The 22,408-nt window shown below is 35.9% G+C and overlaps 1 protein-coding gene across 4 annotated transcripts in view; it reads right to left on the bottom strand.

Annotated features, from left to right (window-relative positions):
- COL21A1 (collagen type XXI alpha 1 chain) overlaps positions 1 to 22,408 on the bottom strand; it is a 174,389-nt gene that overhangs the window by 50,446 nt on the left and 101,535 nt on the right. For all 4 annotated transcript variants that reach the window (XM_070584816.1, XM_070584815.1, XM_070584813.1 and 1 more), the window contains 4 exons: positions 9,332 to 9,385; positions 8,816 to 8,871; positions 8,146 to 8,197; positions 7,969 to 8,022 (listed from right to left, as the gene is read on the bottom strand). In XM_070584816.1, coding sequence (XP_070440917.1) covers positions 7,969 to 8,022; positions 8,146 to 8,197; positions 8,816 to 8,871; positions 9,332 to 9,385 — 216 coding nt within the window. The remainder of the gene's footprint in view (positions 1 to 7,968; positions 8,023 to 8,145; positions 8,198 to 8,815; positions 8,872 to 9,331; positions 9,386 to 22,408) is intronic.

Below are 22,408 nucleotides of genomic sequence, written 5' to 3' on the forward strand. Positions count from 1 at the left end.
TTTAATAAACCTCAGAAGGCACTCTGTAAAAATTTTCAAACTGATACTAAAGCTTATATAGAACTAGATTATCCATTACAATTAAAAAAAGAAAAACAAATCTAGATACTTACACTACCAGATTTCCAGACTTATTTTAAAGCTATGATAATCAGGACAGTGTATTGTTGATGAAAAGATAGCAGTATAGATTAGTGAAACAGGATCGAGGGTCCAAAAATAGTTTCACAAATACATTGACCCATTGATATTTGGCAAAAATGTTCATGTAATTCAATAGGAAATGATAGTTTTGTCAATAAATGGCACTGGAATAATGGGGTCTCCAAATAGAAAAAACAATAAGCATGGGGCTGGCCTTCTGGTATAGTGGGTAAGTTTTCGAGCTCTGCTTCAGCAGCCCTGGGTTTGTGGGTTTGGATCCCAGGAACAGACCTACACACCGCTCATCAAGCCATGCTGTTGAAGTGTCCTGCATACAAAGTAGAGGAGGATTGGCACAGATGTTAGCTCAGCGACAATCTTCCTCAAGCAGAAAGAGGAAGATTGGCAAGAGGTGTTAGCTCAGGGCCAATCTTCCTCACACACACACATACAAAAAGAACCTTGACTTTTACCTCACACCATATATAGAAATTAAAATCATCAAAATGGATCATAGACCTAAATCTGTAAGCTAATAAAATTTTAAAGAGTATAATGATCTAAATAGTGTTTAGAAAAATTAAATTATTTTTCTTTTAGAAGAAAAAATAGGAGAAAATCTTATAACCTTAAGTTATGTAGAGATTCTTAAATAGGACACAAAAACCATGAACCGTAAAAAAATTTAAGGAATTGGACTTTATCCAGATTAAAAACCTTTTCCCATCAAAAGACACCATTAAGAAAATGAAAAGGCAATGCAATGAAAGAAAATACTTGCAAATGCATATCTGATAAAGGACTTACATCCAGAATATATAAAGAACCCTTACAACTCCTTAACAAGAAGACAAACAATGCAATTTTTTTAAATGGTCAAATGTTTTGAATAGACACTTCACAAAAGAATACAGACAACCAAGAAGGCCATCAAAAGATCTCAACATTGTCACCAGAGGATGCAAAACTAAAATCACAATGAGATAACCATTACACACCAAATAAAATAGCTAAAATATAAAAAATGCGATAATATTAAGTGTTGACAGGATGTGTAAAACTGGAATTCTCATGAATTACTGATGGAAATAGGGAAGAATGAGACCACTTTGGAAAATAGTTTGGCAGTTTTTTAAGAAGTTAAATATACACTCCCCATACAACGCAGCAATTCTACTAGGTATCAACCCAAGAGAAATGAAAATATCTCCAACTCAGATGGATATGAGAATATTCATATCAACATTATTCATAAATTCCAAATATAGGAAACAATTCAAATTTTCATCAGCTGAGGAATGAAAAAACCAACTCTCATATATCCATATGACTGAATACTGTATGACTATATTTAATTGAAATTGTAAGAGGGGTAAAACTATAATGACAGAAAGTAGAGTCCCTACAATTGCATGAGACAATTCCTTTGAATGAATGAATCTCGATCTCTCTCTCTCTATATATATATAATATGTATACACACAAAATATGTAAATATTTATATATTTGATATATATGACATATAAATATATTTGACATATATATTATATATAAATACACAAACACACACACAGATCCACACATCCTATTGGTTTTATTTCTCTGGAGAATGCTAACACACAATTAAATGTAATGCACCAATCTTGATAGTATCCAGGTATTTAGGACAATAGCCATTTAGGACATTTTTTGGACAACTGAAAATATTTAAATATGGGCTCATATTAGGAAACATTATTGTATTGATATTAAATCTCTTGGGTGTCATAATGGAATTTAATGAATTCTTAGGAGATACAGGCTTAAGTGTTGAGGAGAGAAATTTACTTACCTATGATTTGACAAAATTATAAAACTAAATATTCATATATTTATGTAATTCAATTTTCTGTAGGCTTTAAAATTTTTTAAACAAACAGCTGGATAGGAAGAAGAAAACAGGTTTTTAAAAGGTCAGGAAAAAATTAGGTATGATTCATTATTCAAAGATTTCAAAAAGGAAATATAAACTGTGGAATATTCAGACAAAAGAATATTATTCAATACTAGAAAGAAATGAGCTTTCAAGCCATGAAAAGACTCGGAGGAATTGTAAACGCATATTACTAAGTGAAAGAAGTCAATGAAAAGGCTACATACTGTATGATTCCAACTATATGACATTCTGGAAAAGTAAATACTGTGGAGATAGTAAAAAGATCAGGGGTTTCCAGAGGTTAGCTGGAAAGAGGGTCAAATGGGCAGAGCACAGAGGATTTTCAGGGCAGTGAAACTATTCTGTATGATACTATAATGGTGTATACATGTCATTATATATTTGTCCAAAACCATAGAATATACAATACCAAGAGTGAAGCCTAATGTAAACGATAGACTCTGGGTGAAAAGGATGTGTCAATGCTGGTTCATCAATTGTGACAACTGTACCACTCTGGTGTGGGAAGTTGATTGTGAGGGAAGCTGTATTGGTGGTGGGGGCAGGGGATATATGAAAACACTCTGTACTTTTACTCAGTTTTGCTGTGAATCTAAAACTGCTCTAAAAAATAAAATCTACTTTTTTTTAAAAAATTAAATAGGCTTTTTCAAAAATTGCAAATGATTCCAGTAAAAAATTACAAATAAACAAGAAAGAATAAACCTAATTATTTTTAGACGATCCACACCAGTTAGAAAATGGGAGACAAAACCAAGGTTAAATATGAAGGATGGCACGCATCCATCAAGAAAGCAAATATGAAGGTGAAATGACCTTAAAATATTAAACATAATTATATGCTCCAGCAATTCCACTACTAGGAACACACTCAAGAAATAAAAACTCATATGTCCATGCAAAAACTTGTACACAAATATTCATAACAGCACTATGCATAACAGCCAAAAAACAAAAGGAACCCAAACGTCCATCAACAGATGAACGAATAAATAAAATGTGACATTTTCATACAATAGAATATTATCAGCTATAAAAAGGAATAAAGCACTGATACAGGCCAAAATGTAGATGAACCTCAAAAATGCTGTGGTAAGTGAAAGAGGTTAACCATGAAAGACCACATACTTTATAAGTCTTTTTATATCAAGTGTCCAGAATGTGCAAATCCAGAGACAAAAAGATTAGAAGTTGGGTTGGGCCGGAAATTGAGGGCTGGCAGCTGGGAGGAAATAGAGTGACTGCTAATGGGTACAGGGTTTCTTTCTGAGGTAATGAAAATGTTCTAAAATTAGACTATAGTGATGGTTGAATAACTCTGCCGATATATTAGAAACCATTAATTGTACACATTAAAGGGTTAAATTGTGTGATATGTGACATCAATAAAGCTGTTAAAAAGGAGTGAACTCAGGTTTATACTTGTGGTACATGCATGCGAATGTGCTACCCAGATTAATAACAAAAAGTGCAAGGAACTAAAAAAAGAACAAACTAAGCCCAAAGTTAGCAGAAGGAAGGAAATAATTAAGATTAGAGCAAAAATAAATGAAGAATAGAAAAAATAGATGAAGCAAGAGTTGGTTCTTTGAAAAGATAAAAAAAATAATGGACATATCCTGAGCTAGGCTAACTAAGAAAAAAAGAGAGAAGACAATACCAGAAACAAAAGAGGAGACGTTACAATTGATACCACAGAAGCAAAAAAAAGAAAAAGATCATAAGGGACTGTTATGAATAATAGCATGCCAACAAATTGGACAAACTAGAAGAAATGGATAAATTCCTAGAAACATAAAACCTACCCAAACTGAATTAAGAAGAAATTGAAAGCCTGAACAGATCAACAACAAATAAGGAGATTGAAACAGTAGTGAAAAACCTCCCAATAAAGAAAGTCCCAGGATCAGATGATTTCATAGGTAAATTCTACCAAACATTTAAAGAATGACCAGCCCTTCTTAAAAACCTTCCAAAAAGCAGAAGAAAAGAGAACACTTCCAAATGCATTTTATGAGGCCAGCATCAGCCCAATATTAAAGCCAGACAAAACCTCAAGAAAAGAAAGTTACAGGCCGATATCCTTGTTGAACATACTTGTAAAAATCCTCAACAAATACTAGCAAGCTGAATTTAACAGCACATTAAAAGGATCATATACCACGATCAAGTGGGATTTATTCATAGGATGAAAGATGGTTCACTATATGCAAACCAATGTGATACCACATTAACAAAATAAAGATAAAAATCACACGATCATCTCAATAGATGCAGAAAAAGCACTTCACAAACTTCAATGCCATTTCACGATTAAAATCCTCAATAAATTAGATATAGAAGGAACTTACTTCAACACAATAAATACCACATTTATGTGAAAAGCCCACAGTTAACATCATGCTGAAAGATGAAAAACTAAAAGCTTTTCCTCTAAGATGAGGAACAAGACAAGGATGCCCACTTTCACCACTCCTATTCAACATAGTACTGGAAGTACCAGACAGAGCAGTTAATCAAGAAACAGAAATAAAAGACATCCAAATTGGAAAGGAAGAAGCAAAACCGTCTCTGTTTATAGATGACATGTTCTTATATATAGGAAACCCTAAAGACTCCACCAAAAATCTGTTAAAACTAATAAACGAATTCAGTAAAGTTGCCAGATACAAAATCAACATCAACATACAAAAATCAGTTGTATTTTTATCTACTAACAACAAACTATCCAAAAAAGAAATTAAGAAAAATATCCTATTAAAAATAGGATCAAAAATAATAAAATACTTAGGAATAAACTAAACCAAGGAAATAAAAACTACAAAACACTGATGAAAGAAATTTAAAAAGATACAAATAAATGGAAAGATATCTCTAGTTCGTGTATTGGAACACTTTATATTGTTAAAACTTCCATGCCACCCAAAATAATCTACAGATTCAATGCAATCCCTATGGAAATCTCAACAGCATTTTTTTACATAAAAAGAAAAAACAATCCTAAAATTCATACGTTAATCTATGAACCAAAGCACAGGCAACAAAAGCAAAAGTAGAAAAGTAGGACTACATCAAATTAAAAAGCTTCTGCACAACAAAGGAAACCATCAACAAAATGAAAAGGCAACCTATAGAATGGGAGAAAATATTTGCAAGTCATATATCTGATAAAAGGTTAAAATCCAAAATATATATGGAACTCATACAACTCAATAGCAAAAGAACCAAACAACCCAATTTAAAAAATGGGCATTTCTCCAAGAAGACATACAAATGACCAACAAGTATATAGAAAAGGTGCTCAACATCACTGACCGTCAGGGAAATGCAAGTCAAAACCGCAACAAGGTATCACTTCACACCAATTAGGCTCTATCATCAAAAAAAAAAAAAAAAAAAAGACAATAAGTATTGGTGAGGATGTGCAGAAACTGGAACACTTGTGCACTGTTAGTAGGAATGTAAATTGGCCCAGCCACAATGGAAAACAGTATGGAGATTCCTCAAGAAATTAAAAATAGAACTATTATATGATCCAGCAATCCCATTTCTGGGTATTGGAAATCAGGATCTCGAAGAGATATCTGCACTCTCATGTTCATTTCAGTGTTATTCACAATAGCCAAGATATGAAAGCAACTTAGATGCCCATCGAGGGATGAATAAATAAATAAGTGAGAGATATAGATATACACACATACAGTAATATTATTCAGCCTCAAAAAAGAAGGAAATCTTACTATTTGCAATAAAATGGATGAACGTGCTAAGAGAAATTAGCTGGACACAGAATGACAAATATTATATCATCCTACTTATACGAGGAATCTAAAATAGTCAAACTCATAGAAGCAGAGAGCAGATTGGTGGTTGTCAGGGACTAGGAGGAGGGGGAAACGGAAGTATTGGTCAAAGGGTACAAAGTTTCAATTATGCAAAATGAGTAAGTCCTAGAGATCTGCTGTCAGCATGATACCACAGTTAACAATACTGTATCGTAAACTCTAAAATTTGCTAAGGGGGTAGATCTAATGTCAAGTGTTCCTAATACAAAAATAATAATAAATAAAGGGGGAAAGAGAAAACTTTTGGAGATGACGGATATGTTTATCGCATTGGTTGTGGTGATGGTTTCACGGGTACGGTCATGTATCACTTAAAGATGGGGATACATTCTGAGAAAGGCATCATAGGAGATTTTGCCTTTGTGCAAACATCATAGAGTGTACTTATACAAACCTAGATGGGATAGCCTACTACACACCTATGCTGTATGGTACTGATCTTATGGGACCACCACCATAAACGCAGTCCGTCACTGACTGAAATGTCTTTATGCAGCACATGACTGTATATACTTATCTACATACTCACCAAGTTGTATACAACTTTTTGTATGTCAGTCATATCTCAATAAAGCGTTTTTTTTAAAAAAGCTCAAAAGGGATCTTAAAGCTATGTTCAAATAAAAAAATGGGCAAAGAAACATTCCTTATTGAACACTTTTTCTCTGCCAAGTACTGTGCCAGGTGTTTCATCTGACTCGGTCCCTACCATACCTTTCTAAGTAGGTAACACTTACTCCACTTTTGCAATGAAGAAACTGAAGGTCAAAGAATTTGCCAAAGGACATACAGTGAGTTAGAAAAAGTCACTGAGGGGTGGAAATCCAACTCGGCTCTTTTCTCTAAACTCTACTACCTGAAAAAGTATAATCTCACGTCTTGTGGCACATGGGCTTATGATAACAGAAGACAAAGAAAAATTAAATCAGATGAATGCCTAACTTTCAGGTAAGGTGAAGAATCTATGTTCTCTAATCTATAGAGAGACTAGATTATAAACTCCATAAGAGTAGGAGTTGTGATGGTTTTGTTCTCTTCTGTATGTCTAACCCCTAATAGATATCAATAAATGTCTGACTAATTAACAAACAAGTGGGAAATAAAATACGAAGACAATGAAATATAATTAACAACATATAACTGAGTTCTTGAAAATGGGCCCCAATATTTTACATTCAGGAAGCACACTCTATAATGTTTAAGGAATCACGGATATTTGAAGGACTTTCATAACACTTAAGGAAATAAATGGACAATTTTTCCAAAGGAAGAGAAAACAACTACAGACCAAGACAACCTGGACTGGATTTCTGAGCAAGTTTGGCCAGCAAAGTGCTGACCATTAGGAAACATGATGCCATCTCTAAATCCAGTGCTTCATCAAGTGGCCCTGTTGGCTGGTGGATTACACAGATCCTCTCCTTAGGTACCCAAAAGAACTTATAGGTGGAAAATGATGTGGGCTGGATACACTAACTTGATACAGATACATGCGTGATGTCCTTTTATTTAGCAAGCCACATCATAAAAAGCCCGCTTCTATTTGATAATTGACCAAAGGAAGTTTCTTTACGTAAGAATATACCAGTGCTAACCCCCCATCGTAAGGGCATGTACTTTTGAAGTTTTCAGGGGTGGCAAATGATTGGCACTTTGCAGTTCCTCTTGCTCTCTCTCATACCACACAACGGATAAAGAAGTTGTCAGGCTTAAGGGCACAGTTCTCTCCCACCAAAAACCTTGATTCCTTGGGACACATAGCTAAGTACCTCCACCCTTAACCCACCAAACAAACGCATCTGAATGGCTTATCAAAGAAGCTCAGCCTTCTAATACCCTGGGATTTTATTTCTAACACATAAGAATTCACAATACATACAAAGGAAATTTGGTATCATTTTTAAAGCACACTAAAACAACTCTTAGCTCACTAATTTTAGGCCACTGTCACAATATCTAAAGTCTAATAGTGGTACATTTTTCTAACATTCACTCACAAGTTACAGAAATCTTTTTTGGTTTTTGGGTGTTTTTTGTAAATACCTTGTAACCAGGACTACCCATTAATCCATCCTTTCCATGTCTTCCTGGCTCTCCCTGAAAAATAAATACATGTATTTTAATAGATTTTTTGCACTAATTTTTCTTTTTACAGGAAGATAGCATAAGATAATTTTTATTTAAAGTAAAATACTCAAGAACTTTTTCTGTCAAACTCACAGCACGTCCAGGAAGGCCAGGAAAACCAGCAATGCCCTTTTCGCCTTTGGCACCCTGTATTAAAAACAAACACTTAAAAAATAATCCTTATAATAATGTTTTAACATTCCAACTCAAACTTAAATAGGAAAGTAAGTTAACCTTATCATGTAGTGACAGAATTCACGGAACTACAGCTGGTATTGGCTCTGCAACTTATGGCAAAGCATTATTTTACCAGGCCAGTGGACACAATATAAGACATTGAAAATACTGATGCATGCAGAATTATTAGAAGCATCAAAACACAGACATCACATCTTGGCAAAATTAAAAAGCAACGAGTATTTTAAATATACAAAGAATATAATCTTCCTTCAAGGTGAAGAAATAGGAAGCCCCATGACATCAATTCTCAATGGACACGCTGTTAAGTAGCTACTACTCCCAACGAATCTCTCTGTAAATATTTTAAAAGTTCAGAATGATCGATAATACAACGTATTCCTATAGAATACCATGTATAACAGTCACCAGTTATTTTCCCATTTTTTCATTGTTCTGAATAGATCAACTGAGAAACATGAACAAAGTTAATTGCTATAATGGTGGACTGGGACTGAAATTCAAGTTTTCTATTTTCATTACACTGAAAGTTCAAAATGGATACTCTGTTTTGTGATCCATACTTCCCTTTTTGCCATAAAATCCAGGTGATCCTTTTTCTCCCTTGGGGCCCATTTCACCCTAAAAGACAAAGTATAAATATTGAATTTTAGAGAAATATGGATATTTTTCTTATCAAGAAAAACAACACCAATTATGACCAATGGAGTTTAATATGCCAACGTCTAAATAAAATAAAGTTTGTTTACAGAAGTCCTGTATCCCAGGCTTTACAAAGAAAAACAAGGAAAACAAGGACAGTTAGTACTATAACAGGGCCTATAGCATAGGACTTATAGTTAAGAGAATTTCTATATAGTAAAACTTACTCATCAATTTTTCAATACTATAAGATTTATGACTGACAATTTTAAAGGAAGTTTGTAAAAGCCTTATGTAAACTATGATATTAATCTTAACCCAATCATTTACTTCAATTTTTATATGAGCATTTATTTATAGTGCATTTGTAACATAAAGTACTTTCAATTTGAAATAAAATATGGCATTGCTGAATTTAAAGAGATCAGATTTCTTCAACCTTTGATCCTGGCATTCCATCAAGCCCAGGAAAACCAGGAAGTCCACGGTCACCCTGAAAATAAAACCAAAATTAATTAAAGAAAACACATTTCAGCCTAAAAACTACCATCATATATTCTTCAGCCTCGCTCTTGTCAAAACCCATGGAAATTAATCTGCAAATAGTTCAATGTATATCTACATTAAAACCTTACCCCTGTGAAAGATTAATCCTCATTGACCAGGGTTTCATTGATGATCAAAGAAGGAAAGTATCTGGGGCCTCAGGGGGTCTCATCAGCAATCCTGACCCCAACCTTAGAGAGCAGCACCAATTCTGAAAATACTTAGGCTCTTACAGTGGCAAGACGTAGGCGTTAATAGAAATGACTTGGTGCCACCACTGTCTGGAGAGAGCCATCCTCTGAGGTCCCATCCAGCTCAGTAAGATTAGACCCTGAACTAAAAGTCTCAAAACACTCTAGGACTCCATGGGAATGTTCTTTCAATTGCTAATCTTAAGAATTGTTTATAGTTAGGTATCTATTCAGATGTGCCCATAAAGATGAAAGGCCTTAAGTTACCTCCAAAAGAGGAGAGAAGAAGAAGAATCGCAACAGCTTGATATTTAGTGCACACGGTTTTAGTACTTAGCTCTGTGGGAAATGTTGGGTGCTGTTTTCTTAGTCTCAAAATCTTAATTGTGAAGACACAGTTAAGAGAGGACCAATGGCCGGCACGGCAAGAGTTGGGTCAATTCACTTTGATTTAGGCAAATTGAAACACTACCTACAAATGATTCATTATACTCTTAGCCTGTCTGGTAGGGAGAAAAGAGATATGACCAGTTATCTATTATTGCTGCAATTCTTAAAAATCTTAATTTTTGTAAAGATTATTTATTCACATCTTAAAGAGAGACATAGATTCATGGCATAGAACCCTCCAAAGGCAACTTTTCTTATTCTAAGCTTCCATATCTCTATGAGTTCCAATCGCCAAACCACAGGGTTATATTACTACCACATTTTCAGTTTCCAGCATTACCTTCTGACTTCCCACTAGGAAAGAGGACTAACCTCTCACAGAACCCAACGCCCTCTCCCCGTCTCCACTTCTAAGAAGTACAAATCTCCTTAACCTTCTGTTACAGCTTTGATTAAATCTGTAGTCAGTATTTATAATATTAAGATTCACAGCTAAGCCACAAATATGCTGATTGCTTGCCTTTTCCTGCCCAAGTGTTTGTTTTCCCTTGAGTTAAAAATTGCTTGTTTGGTTTTTTGGGGGGAGGGGGTAGACGGTGTTTGCTTAGCTTCCTATAACTTATTGCAATATTGAGATCCAAATTACCTCCAATTGTAAAAATCACCTCTAAATATGCTCAAATACATTGAAAATTTCATATTCCTTAATGTCTCTTTTCTAGAACTTTCTCATTTGTTTCAGTAAAGATTTGTTGCTCTTTATATCTGCATTTATTCCCTTATTTAGGGGAGCACATCATCCAACAGCTTCCTGAGAAAGAATTCATGGGAGACAACTTTCTGCTACCTTAAATTTATGAAAATGTCACTAGTCTATTCACTTATGTAATTGATAGTTTGCATGGGTAATTGACAATTTGCTAACAGAAGTACAGTTGAGAATTTTTTTCCTTCAGACTTTTGTAGGCTCTGCTCCATTCCCTTCTTGATTTCAGTGTCACTAGTGAGATGCTAGAAGCTTTTCTGATCCTGATCATTTGTATGTGCCATATTTGTTTGGCTGGGGGTGATGGTTGTGGTGGTCATAGTGGTCTTCCTCTCAAAAAGCTGATAGGATATTCCTTTTGTTTACAGTGTCTTAAAATTTTACAATGTTAAGCATTAGTGGAGTCTATAATCAACCATTATGCTAGCTACTATGGAGGAGTCTTCATCTATAGGGACCTCAAGTCTGCACATGTGACTCAGACCACACACCCAAGCTCCATCCACACTTCACATAAACAGCCTACCCTCAGCCTCCCCTAAGCTAGGGGCAGACACACAACTGTGTCAGAAAGCCCTCAGGAGGACAGAGACAGGAAAGAGGCCTGCAGGTGCTGGGAGCGGGATTAGGGTGGTTTGTGCAGAGATTGCCAGGACTCGGGATCTGAAAAGGGAGTCGTGGGCTACAGGTGTGTCTCTAGGTTGGCCCTGAAGACCTGTCACTCCACACTGAGGAGCAAAGCTAAAGCAGGGTCTGTCAGGGCTTCTGCCTCTCTGAGGGCATTAATTACAGAGTTTCTCAAGGCCTCCTCTCCATGTCTTATATCAGTTTCGTCTAAGATTTTTTGTTGATCTTCAACTTTCGTAAGATATTTGGTGGTTCCTGATTGTCAGCTCCTATGGGAGCTGATGATAAGCTCTCAGTGGGTACTGCTCATTGACTGAGCTTCACTATAATATAGTCTGGTTGGGTCATTTCACTGGATAGCTCCGGATGTTACTGGATTCCCCATCGAAAGATCTTCTAGGCCTGTAGCAGACAGGACTGGCTGAAAGCATTCTGGAGGTCAAGCAGGGGAAGAAGACTAGGTCTCCTCAAGGGTAAATGTTCTCTAAATCCCGTTGTTTTAGTACAAATCCACCTTTTCTTCCCAGTCTAGAGACCTTCAGTTTTATCTTCTCCAGATAATAAACTTTTATGTTTCTGCCAGAGTGGAAGAAGGGTTATATAGATTTGGCTATAGAGAGTTGAGGAAAGAATAGCAGGATCTCATTGTTCTTTATTCAACCATGCTTCCATCTTTGCTGTAATTTCAATTCACCTCCATTTTCAGCAATACTTGATATTACCATTTCCTGAGATTTTGGAGTGTCTGTGTGCATATATGTGTGCATGTATGTGTACATGTGAGTGTGTATATCAAGGGTAGTCTCTTATATAAATCATATCCCTTCTCACATTAATATTCAGCGTCCTTGGGTCTTTCCAGCTTCTAAAAATGCAGAGCTGTTCTCTTCTCTTCTATTCTCTGTGTCATGTTAGGTTTTATTATTATAATTGTTATTATTCCCTTGACTGTTGCTTTAATGGGGAGTTTAATAGAGAGAGGAAGTTAATATGAGTGTTCAAACCTTCATCTTCATCAGGTGACTTACTGCCAACAATAACATCCAGGGCATCTTGTCCACTAGCAAGGTGGGTTCACAGGAGACAGAAGGACAGAGACAAGAGAAGGAAGACAGAAATCGAGAAAGTCCACACATGGTGTGTAATCTCCAATTGTCCCCGTGATACTTTCCAGTGGGAGGCTTTCAACCTCCCAGAAAGGGTTACTGTGACCTCTTGAGAGGAAGCCCAAGATTCACGACCTGCTCTGTGTTATGTCGAACCAAATTCATTCCTGATTCACTCTGGTTGATTGCAGGAAAATCTGCAAATCCACTTATCTTACTAGACTAGGAAACTATTGGCCTTCTGAGTTCAAAAAAAAACAATTTTTAATTTTAACAATGATCTATTCCATAGACAGAAATACTCCTTGATAGCCATTATGAGATGAATTTTCACAGAGAGTAAACTAAGGCCAAAAGTCTAGGAATTCCCTGATATTCTCCCATAAAAACTGATGGCAAATAAGAAACTAAAATACATCATATTTTAGACCTATCTGTATTATGTTTTTGTCCTTTCATTGATCTGTAAGTAGATCTGGTATAAAAGGTATGCTAGACTGACAGTTCTACCCCCAAATCTATCTACCCTTTACCACCACAGACAAGACTTTTATCTGGGCAGATAGCTGCCCAACTACAGACTATGTTTCCCAGTCTCTTTTGCAGTCAGCTGTAGCCATGTAACTAAGTTTCTGCTAGCAGAGCGTGTGCAGGACTGTGGTGTGCCACTTCCACATCGTTGATTAAAGGGTACGTTATTGCTCTGACTTCTCTTTCCTCCTTCCCATCAGATTGGAATGCAGATAAGATAGTGACTAGGGACGTAGCCTTGACCATGTAGAAGAGAACAACACTCTAAGGGAGACTAGAATAACAAGAGGGAAAATCTTGAGTTCCTGAATGAGTTTGCAGAAACCTTTACATGAGGAAAATAAGTTTTTTTCTCATTTGTGCCAGTGCATTTGGGGGTCAATTTGTTTCCACTCTAAACAGGAATAGTATTTTTATAGCTTACAGTGAATGTCCTTCTCAAGAATAAAATCTTCCCCTTGACTACCTTAATTTTCCACTAAAGATTGAGAGAGAGAAGACCCACTAAAAGCTCACATATTCTAGAGTTGATTATCCCCCAAACTCAACAGTTTAGCCAAACAGAGGATAAAAGGAAAAAAAATAAGATTTAGGGGGACACCAAGAGACACAAAAAGAAAACTAGATGATTTTCTTTCCCCTGCTGTGTAGACTCTAATATAAGAACCAAAACTACCTTTTGAATACACTTTTTCCCTTTTGCTTGGGGCAGGAGAGAGTGGTAACAGTTCCCAGAGAGAGAAAAGAGATTAAAGTGAAGAGAAGAATCTGAGCTAACTCTTTAGAAGACTGAACTGAGACAACCAGTAGAAGGCCAGGCTGGGCCAAGATACACTCTTGTTAAGATGGAATTTACTCAGCAATGACCACTTGACAAAACTACAGAAGAAGGGAACAAATCAGGAGTCCCTATTAAGGCAGAGCAAAGTCCTAGGTAAGACTTCCATTCTCTGGCTACAGTTACAGAAAACACAATCTTTGAACTTTAATTTACCAGAGATGACAAACAAATCCCAGATGAAGTGCGGAGAAGACCAGGAACATTCACCCACGTTGGGACAAAAAAAAATATGTATAAAATCTGGACAAAGCTACTGTCAAGCACATAAGCAAGATTTTTAAGTAAAATAAAAAGGCATGGCATCCATGGTAACCTACAGCACTTAAGGGGAGGGGGGAGCAGAGAAACTTGGTGAGCAAAATGGTTGGGAAATACTGAGACAAAATCTACAAAACACAGATCACAAGAAAGTGTGACCCAAACCTATTATACTCTGCCAAGTTATGTCCAAGCTTTCAAAGTAATGCCTAGCAAAGAAGTGGAAAGTAAAGCCAAAGTCTATCCACAAAGGGCATGTAATATGAAAGACAAATAAATGCTCTTGTGTTAGCCACTGAGCTGTTAGGTTATCTGTTACTGTACTACAGCTTAGCCTAAGTTAACTAACGTAAAAATTGGTATCATAGAAAGAGGAGGCTGCCAAAACAACAATATTAAAAAATATACATGGCATTCGCTTTGAGGTTGGGTAGTGAGCAGTGGAAAACAACTATTAGAGGTCGGAAAAATGGTGATTCATATAGTGCAGTGGTGAATATTTGATAAAAACTTTGCTTGCAGTAACTTGCAAGGGTAAATAGTGCATTGAATGATCTTATAGTGAGAGGTAAAGAACTGAGAAAACAGAATGTTGGTATCACGCATTAATTGGTATTGGCTATATTTGACAAGGTACTATAAAAGAGGTGAGTTCAGAAAAGAATTGGCCAGTTTGCAAGTAGTAATTAAAAGGAGTAGACAAAGTCCAAAAATACTAGAATTGGGAAATACAGCTTTTTTCTCATCTCTAACAGGTAAATAATGAAACTGGAGAAAGCCTTTAAAAGAAGTTCAATTAAAACTCAGCCTCTGGGAAAGATCAGATCAAGGGTGTGGCCATAAACGTCATTTGTAAGTCCTCTGACTCAATTAAGGTGGATCCAATAAATCCTTCTAAGCTGGACATAATGGCTCAAGAAAAAGAAACAGAGTATAGTGGATGTCTGATAGATTCAAATCACAGATTATTGATTATCAATAATTAATTAATGTAGAGAAGGCCATAACTAAAACAGGATTGTGGATGCTGCTATTCGCTGGAATCAAAAGTCAAGACATAAAATTACAAATATATATTTGCTGTTGAGAAAGTCATACTACCAAAAAAGCCACAAACCTGCACAAAAAGAGACTGTGGCTGTTTGAAACTTAAAAAGAGAGCAAAGTTGCCCAGTATCACTGCTTTTTTTTTAATGTTTAAAACCTAGCCAGTTTTGACTAGCCCATGAATTTAGACAAAATATAGAAATAAGAGAGGTAAAAACTAGAAAGAAGAATACAAACTATTTGTACTTATGATTGTACATCTAATATGTCAATATACCTAGTACCCTAAAATAATTAGTAAGAGAAATCAGTTAATTGCTGTTTTAAAAAATTAATATACAAAAATAGCTTTTCATATGTAAACAATAACCAATATAAAATGTATTCAAGAAAAATTTCCATTTATAATAGGAATAAAAAAGGTAAAAGTGCCTAGATTTAAACTTAGGTAATATTGAGGATCAATGTAAAAAAAACCTTTATTATTCCATTGAGTTTGAAGACTGCAATAAAATTAAAAGATAAGTCATAATCTTGAATAGGAAAACTCAGGATTGAAATTATGTCAATGATTCTAAAATTAATCCATAAATTCAAAGGAATCCTAATTAAAATATGAATAGGAACTTCTAAAAAATTGAAGAAAAGATACTGAGCTTTATCTGGAAAAATAAGCACGCAAGAATAGCCAGGAAAATTTGGATTATAAAGAATAACGGAGAAGGAGTGGCTCGGCCAACATGAAATCATATTATGAAGTGACAACAATTAAAACAATTTGGCAGTGGAAAGGATGTGGACAGATAAATGGAACAAAACGGAAAGCCAAAAACACCAGCCCCAAATGAAAATGGAAATTTAGCAATGATGGTGATTTTTCAATTAAATGGAGAAAAAAGTGAAATTCCATATTGCAAGTTCAAATAGCAACTGGCTGTCCATTTAGGAAAAGAGAGGGAAAAATATGAATGCTCCTCTAACTTTACTCCAAATATCAAAATTTTAAAGATTAAAATATAAAATAATGAAATTCTAAAAGTAAAATCATGAGTAATTATATTCAAAATGTTAGAATGTGGAAACTCTCTATACAGACACAAACATAGGAGAAAAATCCATATATATATAAAAATTAAAATTTCTGTATAGCTAAAATTTCAAAAACCAAGTCAAACACATAACATAAGCCAGAAAAAATATTTTGACATAATTTATGAAATGCATATAAAAATCAATTTTTTAAAGGATGAACGGCCCAGCAGGAAAAAAAACAGAATATATATAACAGCAAATTACAAAGAAAATCCAAAATCCGATGTGTCCAAAAATCACATGACAAGGTATTTGACCTTACTCACTAATAAAGAAATGTAAATCAAACCAATACCATTTTTAAGTTTACTGGTGAAAATTAGAAACTTTAGTGAAACTCAGTGCTGATAGGAGTGTGAGGAAAGATATTTTCACACACTTGTTGGGGGAGTACAAACTTTCTGGAAGGTAAATAGGCAATTTGTATCAAAGTTTAATTATGAATTTAACCCTTCAATCCTATAATCAATTCTAATTCTGGGAAATGTTCCTATGGACATCTCAGAAAAATTCACTGAGAAATATATACTGAGAAGACGTTCATTAGAGTCTTGTTGGTAACACACACACACAAAAAGGATAATAAAGAACCATGGCATTCCTAAGTTGGAGATGTCTTAAATTAGATAAAAACAGCACCTATATGGTGTGTAGCTTGATGAACTCTCTGTTTACAGTTTTTTTCATGAAGACTTTTTGAATTTTCAACTTTCCTTTAAACTTCTAAAGAATTTTATTCAACTCTCTACTTTGGTACTTATCAATGACTATCTTGAAATACAGTTACTCTGTCTGTGTTACGTGCTTTATTAGATCCCAACCTCTTTGAGAAAATAATCCATTCTTGATTCATTCCCATTTTTCTTAGTAGATATGACCACTATCTTAGTAGATATGACCACTATTTACCACTATTTATCCAGATTCTCTCTACTTCCAAGCATATAGGGGAACACACTTTCCTGACTCTTGAATTTGATGTGTTTACAAAATTTGCTCTGGCTAATTAAAGATTAATGGAAGTGGTTTAATGGAAGCCACTGTTTGATTCTCCATGCACCTGCTACCATAATTAGTTATAATCTAGATGCTGAAACTTCCGTTAGTCCGAGTCTCCATGCAAGGACAATGGGGGACCCCTCTCTGCTGCTAATAAATGTGTAGTTTGATGAGCAATAAACCTTTTTTGTTTTAAGCCACAGGCATTTGGGATTGGTTTGCTACTGCAGTATAACCCACTTTATCCTAGCTGATGCCTTGCTCGTGTTAGTGATAATTTGCTGAATATACAAAATATTTTTATTTTCTAAAATATGATAAACACTCTTGACTCCTCCAAGAAAACTCAAATAAAAATGCTACTTTGAGGAGTCACACTCTTGGTTCCATCCAAGCTTACAAGAGATTAGAATCAAAGAGAATCTAAGATTTACAGTAAAATGGTTCCATTTTCCACAGGGTGCCTCCAAAATTTTCACAACTGATGATTATGCCTTTGATGAGCCTGTCCATCTCATAAATAAAAACACTATGGAGTCATAGTCTCCAAAGTCAGGTCAAGATTATTTATTTGAGTAGTAAGAGAATATGAAAACTAGTATTTTTAAAATCTTATCCTTTTAAAAGTTCTCGGTGTGTGGATGCGTTTTAAGTGCACATAATGCTTTGTTCAGTAGCATAGGCATATAATTCACACATATATATGTGACTGCATGCCCCAAAGTCTTTTACTGCAAAGACTTAGCAATTTAAAAGTTTGATGATCTATGATCTAGAGTGAACTACCCCTCTTCCCTTGAGAGAGATGTAGACCCTGGATCCTCTCGCACGGCAGAACTGGCACAACATACAGTCGTTCATGCAGCTCCCGCCTCCGCCAGTCCACTTGGTTACCAACAGAATCAGGGACGCTTCTCGCAGTGCAGGCAACAGAGCGGAAAAGGAGCAAACCACCCTGTGAAAAACTATTCTGGCCAAAGCAGAAACTACAGTGAAGAGAAAGCCAGACTGAGATCAAGACGTTTTACTTCAAGCCCCTGACCCTTAAGTAACTTGAGACAAATGATTTAAGTTCTTCATTTCTCGGTTTTCCAAACTTACTCCACTAACCTCATAAAACTTTTTGTGAGAATTGTATGTGAGAAGGATTGCACAGGGATAACCCTGATGCAAAATATGTCTAAAAACAAAACAGAAAAACGCACACACAACAGTAAAAGCCTTCAAGCACCAAGCACATCAAAAGCCTTAAACATCTTAGTTGTTCCTTCTTCTCTCAGAAAACCAGTGCTAAGGTGTACTCAGGCTCAAACAGTAATGACTTATGGGGAGCTGTTCAAATCTACTAACATGTCTACTCCTCTAACACAATGATGGGCATTTCTCCTGGCTTTGGGGACCACCACTGCACTCCTCAGACCTAGGAAAAAGGTAGGTTCCTGAGCTCCTACTACGGGGTCACTGGCTCAATGACTTCTCAATGACTGTAGAACAGAGTGCACCCAAAGTGAAGATGAGACATAGAGTTTAGAACCAAGAAAATATGAAGCCTTCTGTAAAAATCCAATAAAAGTTGCAAGTTTCCCACTGATGCCAGTGGAGAAAAAGAAAATGGGACAGAAAGAAACATAGCAGCCAATAAATGAGGCGGGACATGGAAATAATGGTTCTTCATAATAAACTGAGATGCTGAATCCAGCCCAGAGTGTTAAAAGAGAAGAGGTTGAAAGAGCAGGAAACAATCAAGACTTTGCAAAAGTATCCAGAGAAGCAGTGAAAACATGAGCACACACAGGTCAGCACCACACGTAAAGGAGGGATACTCAACAAAGCCTGACCCCGGAGAACAGCTAGGGAGGGCGCAGCTAGCGCTGCTCGGGAAGAAAAGCCTCTGAGGAAAGGAAAGGAAAGAAAGAAGACGTGGTAGCAATCCTTCCATAAAATGCTGAATCCTTGGTTGTAACAACATTTCCACGGTTTCTCCAGATTCAGATGAAGCAAACTATTTTATTAGAAAACAAAGTGTGTACATACATGTTGGTAAAAAAAAAAAAAAGACGACAGGACCAAAATTGAGTCGCTTAAAGAGACAAAGGGGAAGGTAGGCCCCACGGCAGCAATCCAAGACCTTAATACCTAACCGAATTACAACTTCAACCTTCCCCAGGAATGTGACCTTTAACCAGCCAACTTGGAATTTCCTGGGCAGCACCAGGAGGCAATCCACTGATAGACCCCTTCTGTTCCACTGATGAGGAAGATCTGGCCTAGAACAATGCATTCTTTGATAAGAATTTCCTTTTTTCCACACCATCTCTGCAGCTCGATGGAGCTCCTTTCTACTCACTAGATGGTATGCTGCCTGATTCATGAATCATTTAATAAAGGCAATTATATCTTTAAAATTTACTTGGCTGAATTTTTGTTATTTAACAGTGTGTACTTATTTATTAATGCATTTATATGTATTTAATAATACTTTATTATTTATTAATTGTAGCATTATAAATATATTAATCATTGCTATACTTACCATCAATATGTATGTTTATTATTTAATACATCTATTTATATTTATATGTTTATATTTAATAATATCACAATAATAGACTCTTAAGGAAGGAGAGGATGGGCACAGGACTGAACTCTGGAACACTCCTAAATTTAGAGAATAGACAGAGGAGGAGGAGATGATAACTAAACTGTGAAAAGGTAACCAGTTAAGACAAGAGAAAATCTAGGACTATGTGGTATCCTAGAAGCCAAGAGAAGACACTGTCCCAAGAAGAGAATAGCCAGTTGTGTGAAATGCTGCCAAGACACACAGCAAGATACGCAGAGACAATTGAAAAACACTGACTACTGGATTTCAAAGATGGTAGGCATTGGTGATCTGCATATGCAGCAGAAGGTTGGGATGCACATCCTACTGAAGTGGCTTAAAGAGACAAAGGGAAGTGAAAAGATGCAGAGAGAGTAAAGGCAGATTTATCCTGTGATGGAAACAGAGAAATGGAGTGGCCGCTAAAGGAGGCTATAAGGTGGGGGGAGGGGGTTTCGTTTGGTTGGCTTCCGATGAGTCATCCTGTAGGCTACAGGGAAAATTGAACTAGAAAAGAAAACACTAACGATACAGAAGAGAAGAGCTAATTAATGACACAAATTAATGGAGAGGGATGGGATCCAGAGCACAAGAGGAGGGTTGAGCATTATATATGGACAGTCCATCCATATTAACAGGGGAGAGGGCAGAATATAGGTACATACAGGTTAGAGGGTAGATGTAGTGTGAAGACGTTTAGGGAATCATGTCTGATTACTTCAGATGGGCGACTTCAACATTTAGAGAAATGATAAAGGATAAAGCTAACATATTTCCAAAACTTCCGTCCTAAGTAATCAGCAGAATGGTAGCCCAATAAGCAAGTCATCACCACCATTATCATCACTAATTTACAGTGCTCAGTTTTGGCCAAGCATATGCCCGGCCTCGTTTAATCTTCACAAAAAGGCTATGAAGTAATACTCTAGTCCTTCTTTCCAGATTCTGAAAAGCAGGTATAAAGAGATTAGGAGGCATGCCCGACGAGTTAAGCAGTCTGAATTCAGAGCCCAGCCTGTCACCTTCAAGGGCTTTAAGGCTCCGTCACGCCCCCGACACACACACACACACACACACACACACACACACCAGCGTTTGGGTCGTGGTGCAGTCAGAAAGCCACCTGGGTGATTACTCTCCCTTTTTGAGAAAGCAGAAAAAAGTGGCAACTTTGCTAAGCCAGTTCTAACTATTTCTCCTTCCCATGTCACTATTGGCTTTGCTTTAATTTTTTAAACTTTTTTTTCACTTCAGGAACACTGCAAGAAGTAAAACCACTAACACACTACATTTTAACACATTATTCTGAAACAACCCTTTTAGCTTACTCCTTTGTTACTGTTCTCTCAACATACATACAGTCATGCGCCATTTAACAACATTTTGGTCAAGGACGGACCGCACATAAAATGGTGGTCCTGTAAGATTAGAACCATATAGCCTAGATGTGTAGTAGGCTATACTATCTCGGAGTATGTAAGTACACTCAATGATGTTCACGCAACAAGGACAATGCCTGATGACGCATTTCTCAGAATGTATCCCCATCAATAAGTGATGCATGACTGTATTGGAGTTTCTTGACTATGACTGATATTATAATAGAAATCACTGTAACATTACTTCATCTTTTGACTTTGGAAGCCCAGATAAGAAAGTAAGGGACTTATTTAAGTAGGGAAGTCTCACTTATCACGTGATACTCTGGATGAATGCTGAGGACAATGGGAAAGTGAGGTCTTAAAGGAACCATTTAAATGTTAAATGCTCTAACAAATCAATTAAACAAAATGTATAATTTGTTCCATAATGATATCTTAGATATAATAAACATATTTCTTAAACCCAGAAAAACCAAGTGATGAGTTTGTACAAATTCTGGATAGGTTAAAAAAATAAATTGTTGATACTTCCTGTGTCTCCAGAATTGAATTTGCCATAAAAAAGCTTCACACACCATTCATAAACTAATAAACACATATCAGTTAACCAACACAGCCTCATATAAGTTTAACAAAATATATTTCTCCAAACAATTTAAATATATTAGCTTTCCTTAAGGTTAAGGAAGTGTTTTAAGGTACTTAGAGAATTCCTCAAATTCCAAAGAGTAGCTTTAAAGCATGCTATAAAATGAGTTATCAATTGAAGACCATTTGGTGGATGTGTTCCTTTTGATTTTGTAAATTCAGAGCAAAAACCTGCAAAATCTATACACATTTGATTGTCTGATGTGTAAAGAAAAATGTTAAAGTCAGCGAGAAAGTGTATCTAATTTTAATTATCTTAAGTGGAAACTCCTATTCTGGGAGTTTTTGGAGGAAATCCACAAAATGGAAATTATACATGGAAAATATCCTAATGGAGGCTGGTATTATATGGAACAATCTCTAAAAGGCCACTGTGATGCCTGGAAAAAACACCCTGCACCGCCACATGTCAAGGCCATCTCAGGAGTATATTTTTTTAACATTCGCATTTCTGAAAATCAAGGAACCACATTGTAGAGGAAGAACCAAG

This window comes from Equus przewalskii, chromosome 19 (genome assembly GCF_037783145.1).
Source record: "Equus przewalskii isolate Varuska chromosome 19, EquPr2, whole genome shotgun sequence".
Classification (NCBI taxonomy): Eukaryota; Metazoa; Chordata; class Mammalia; order Perissodactyla; family Equidae; genus Equus; species Equus przewalskii.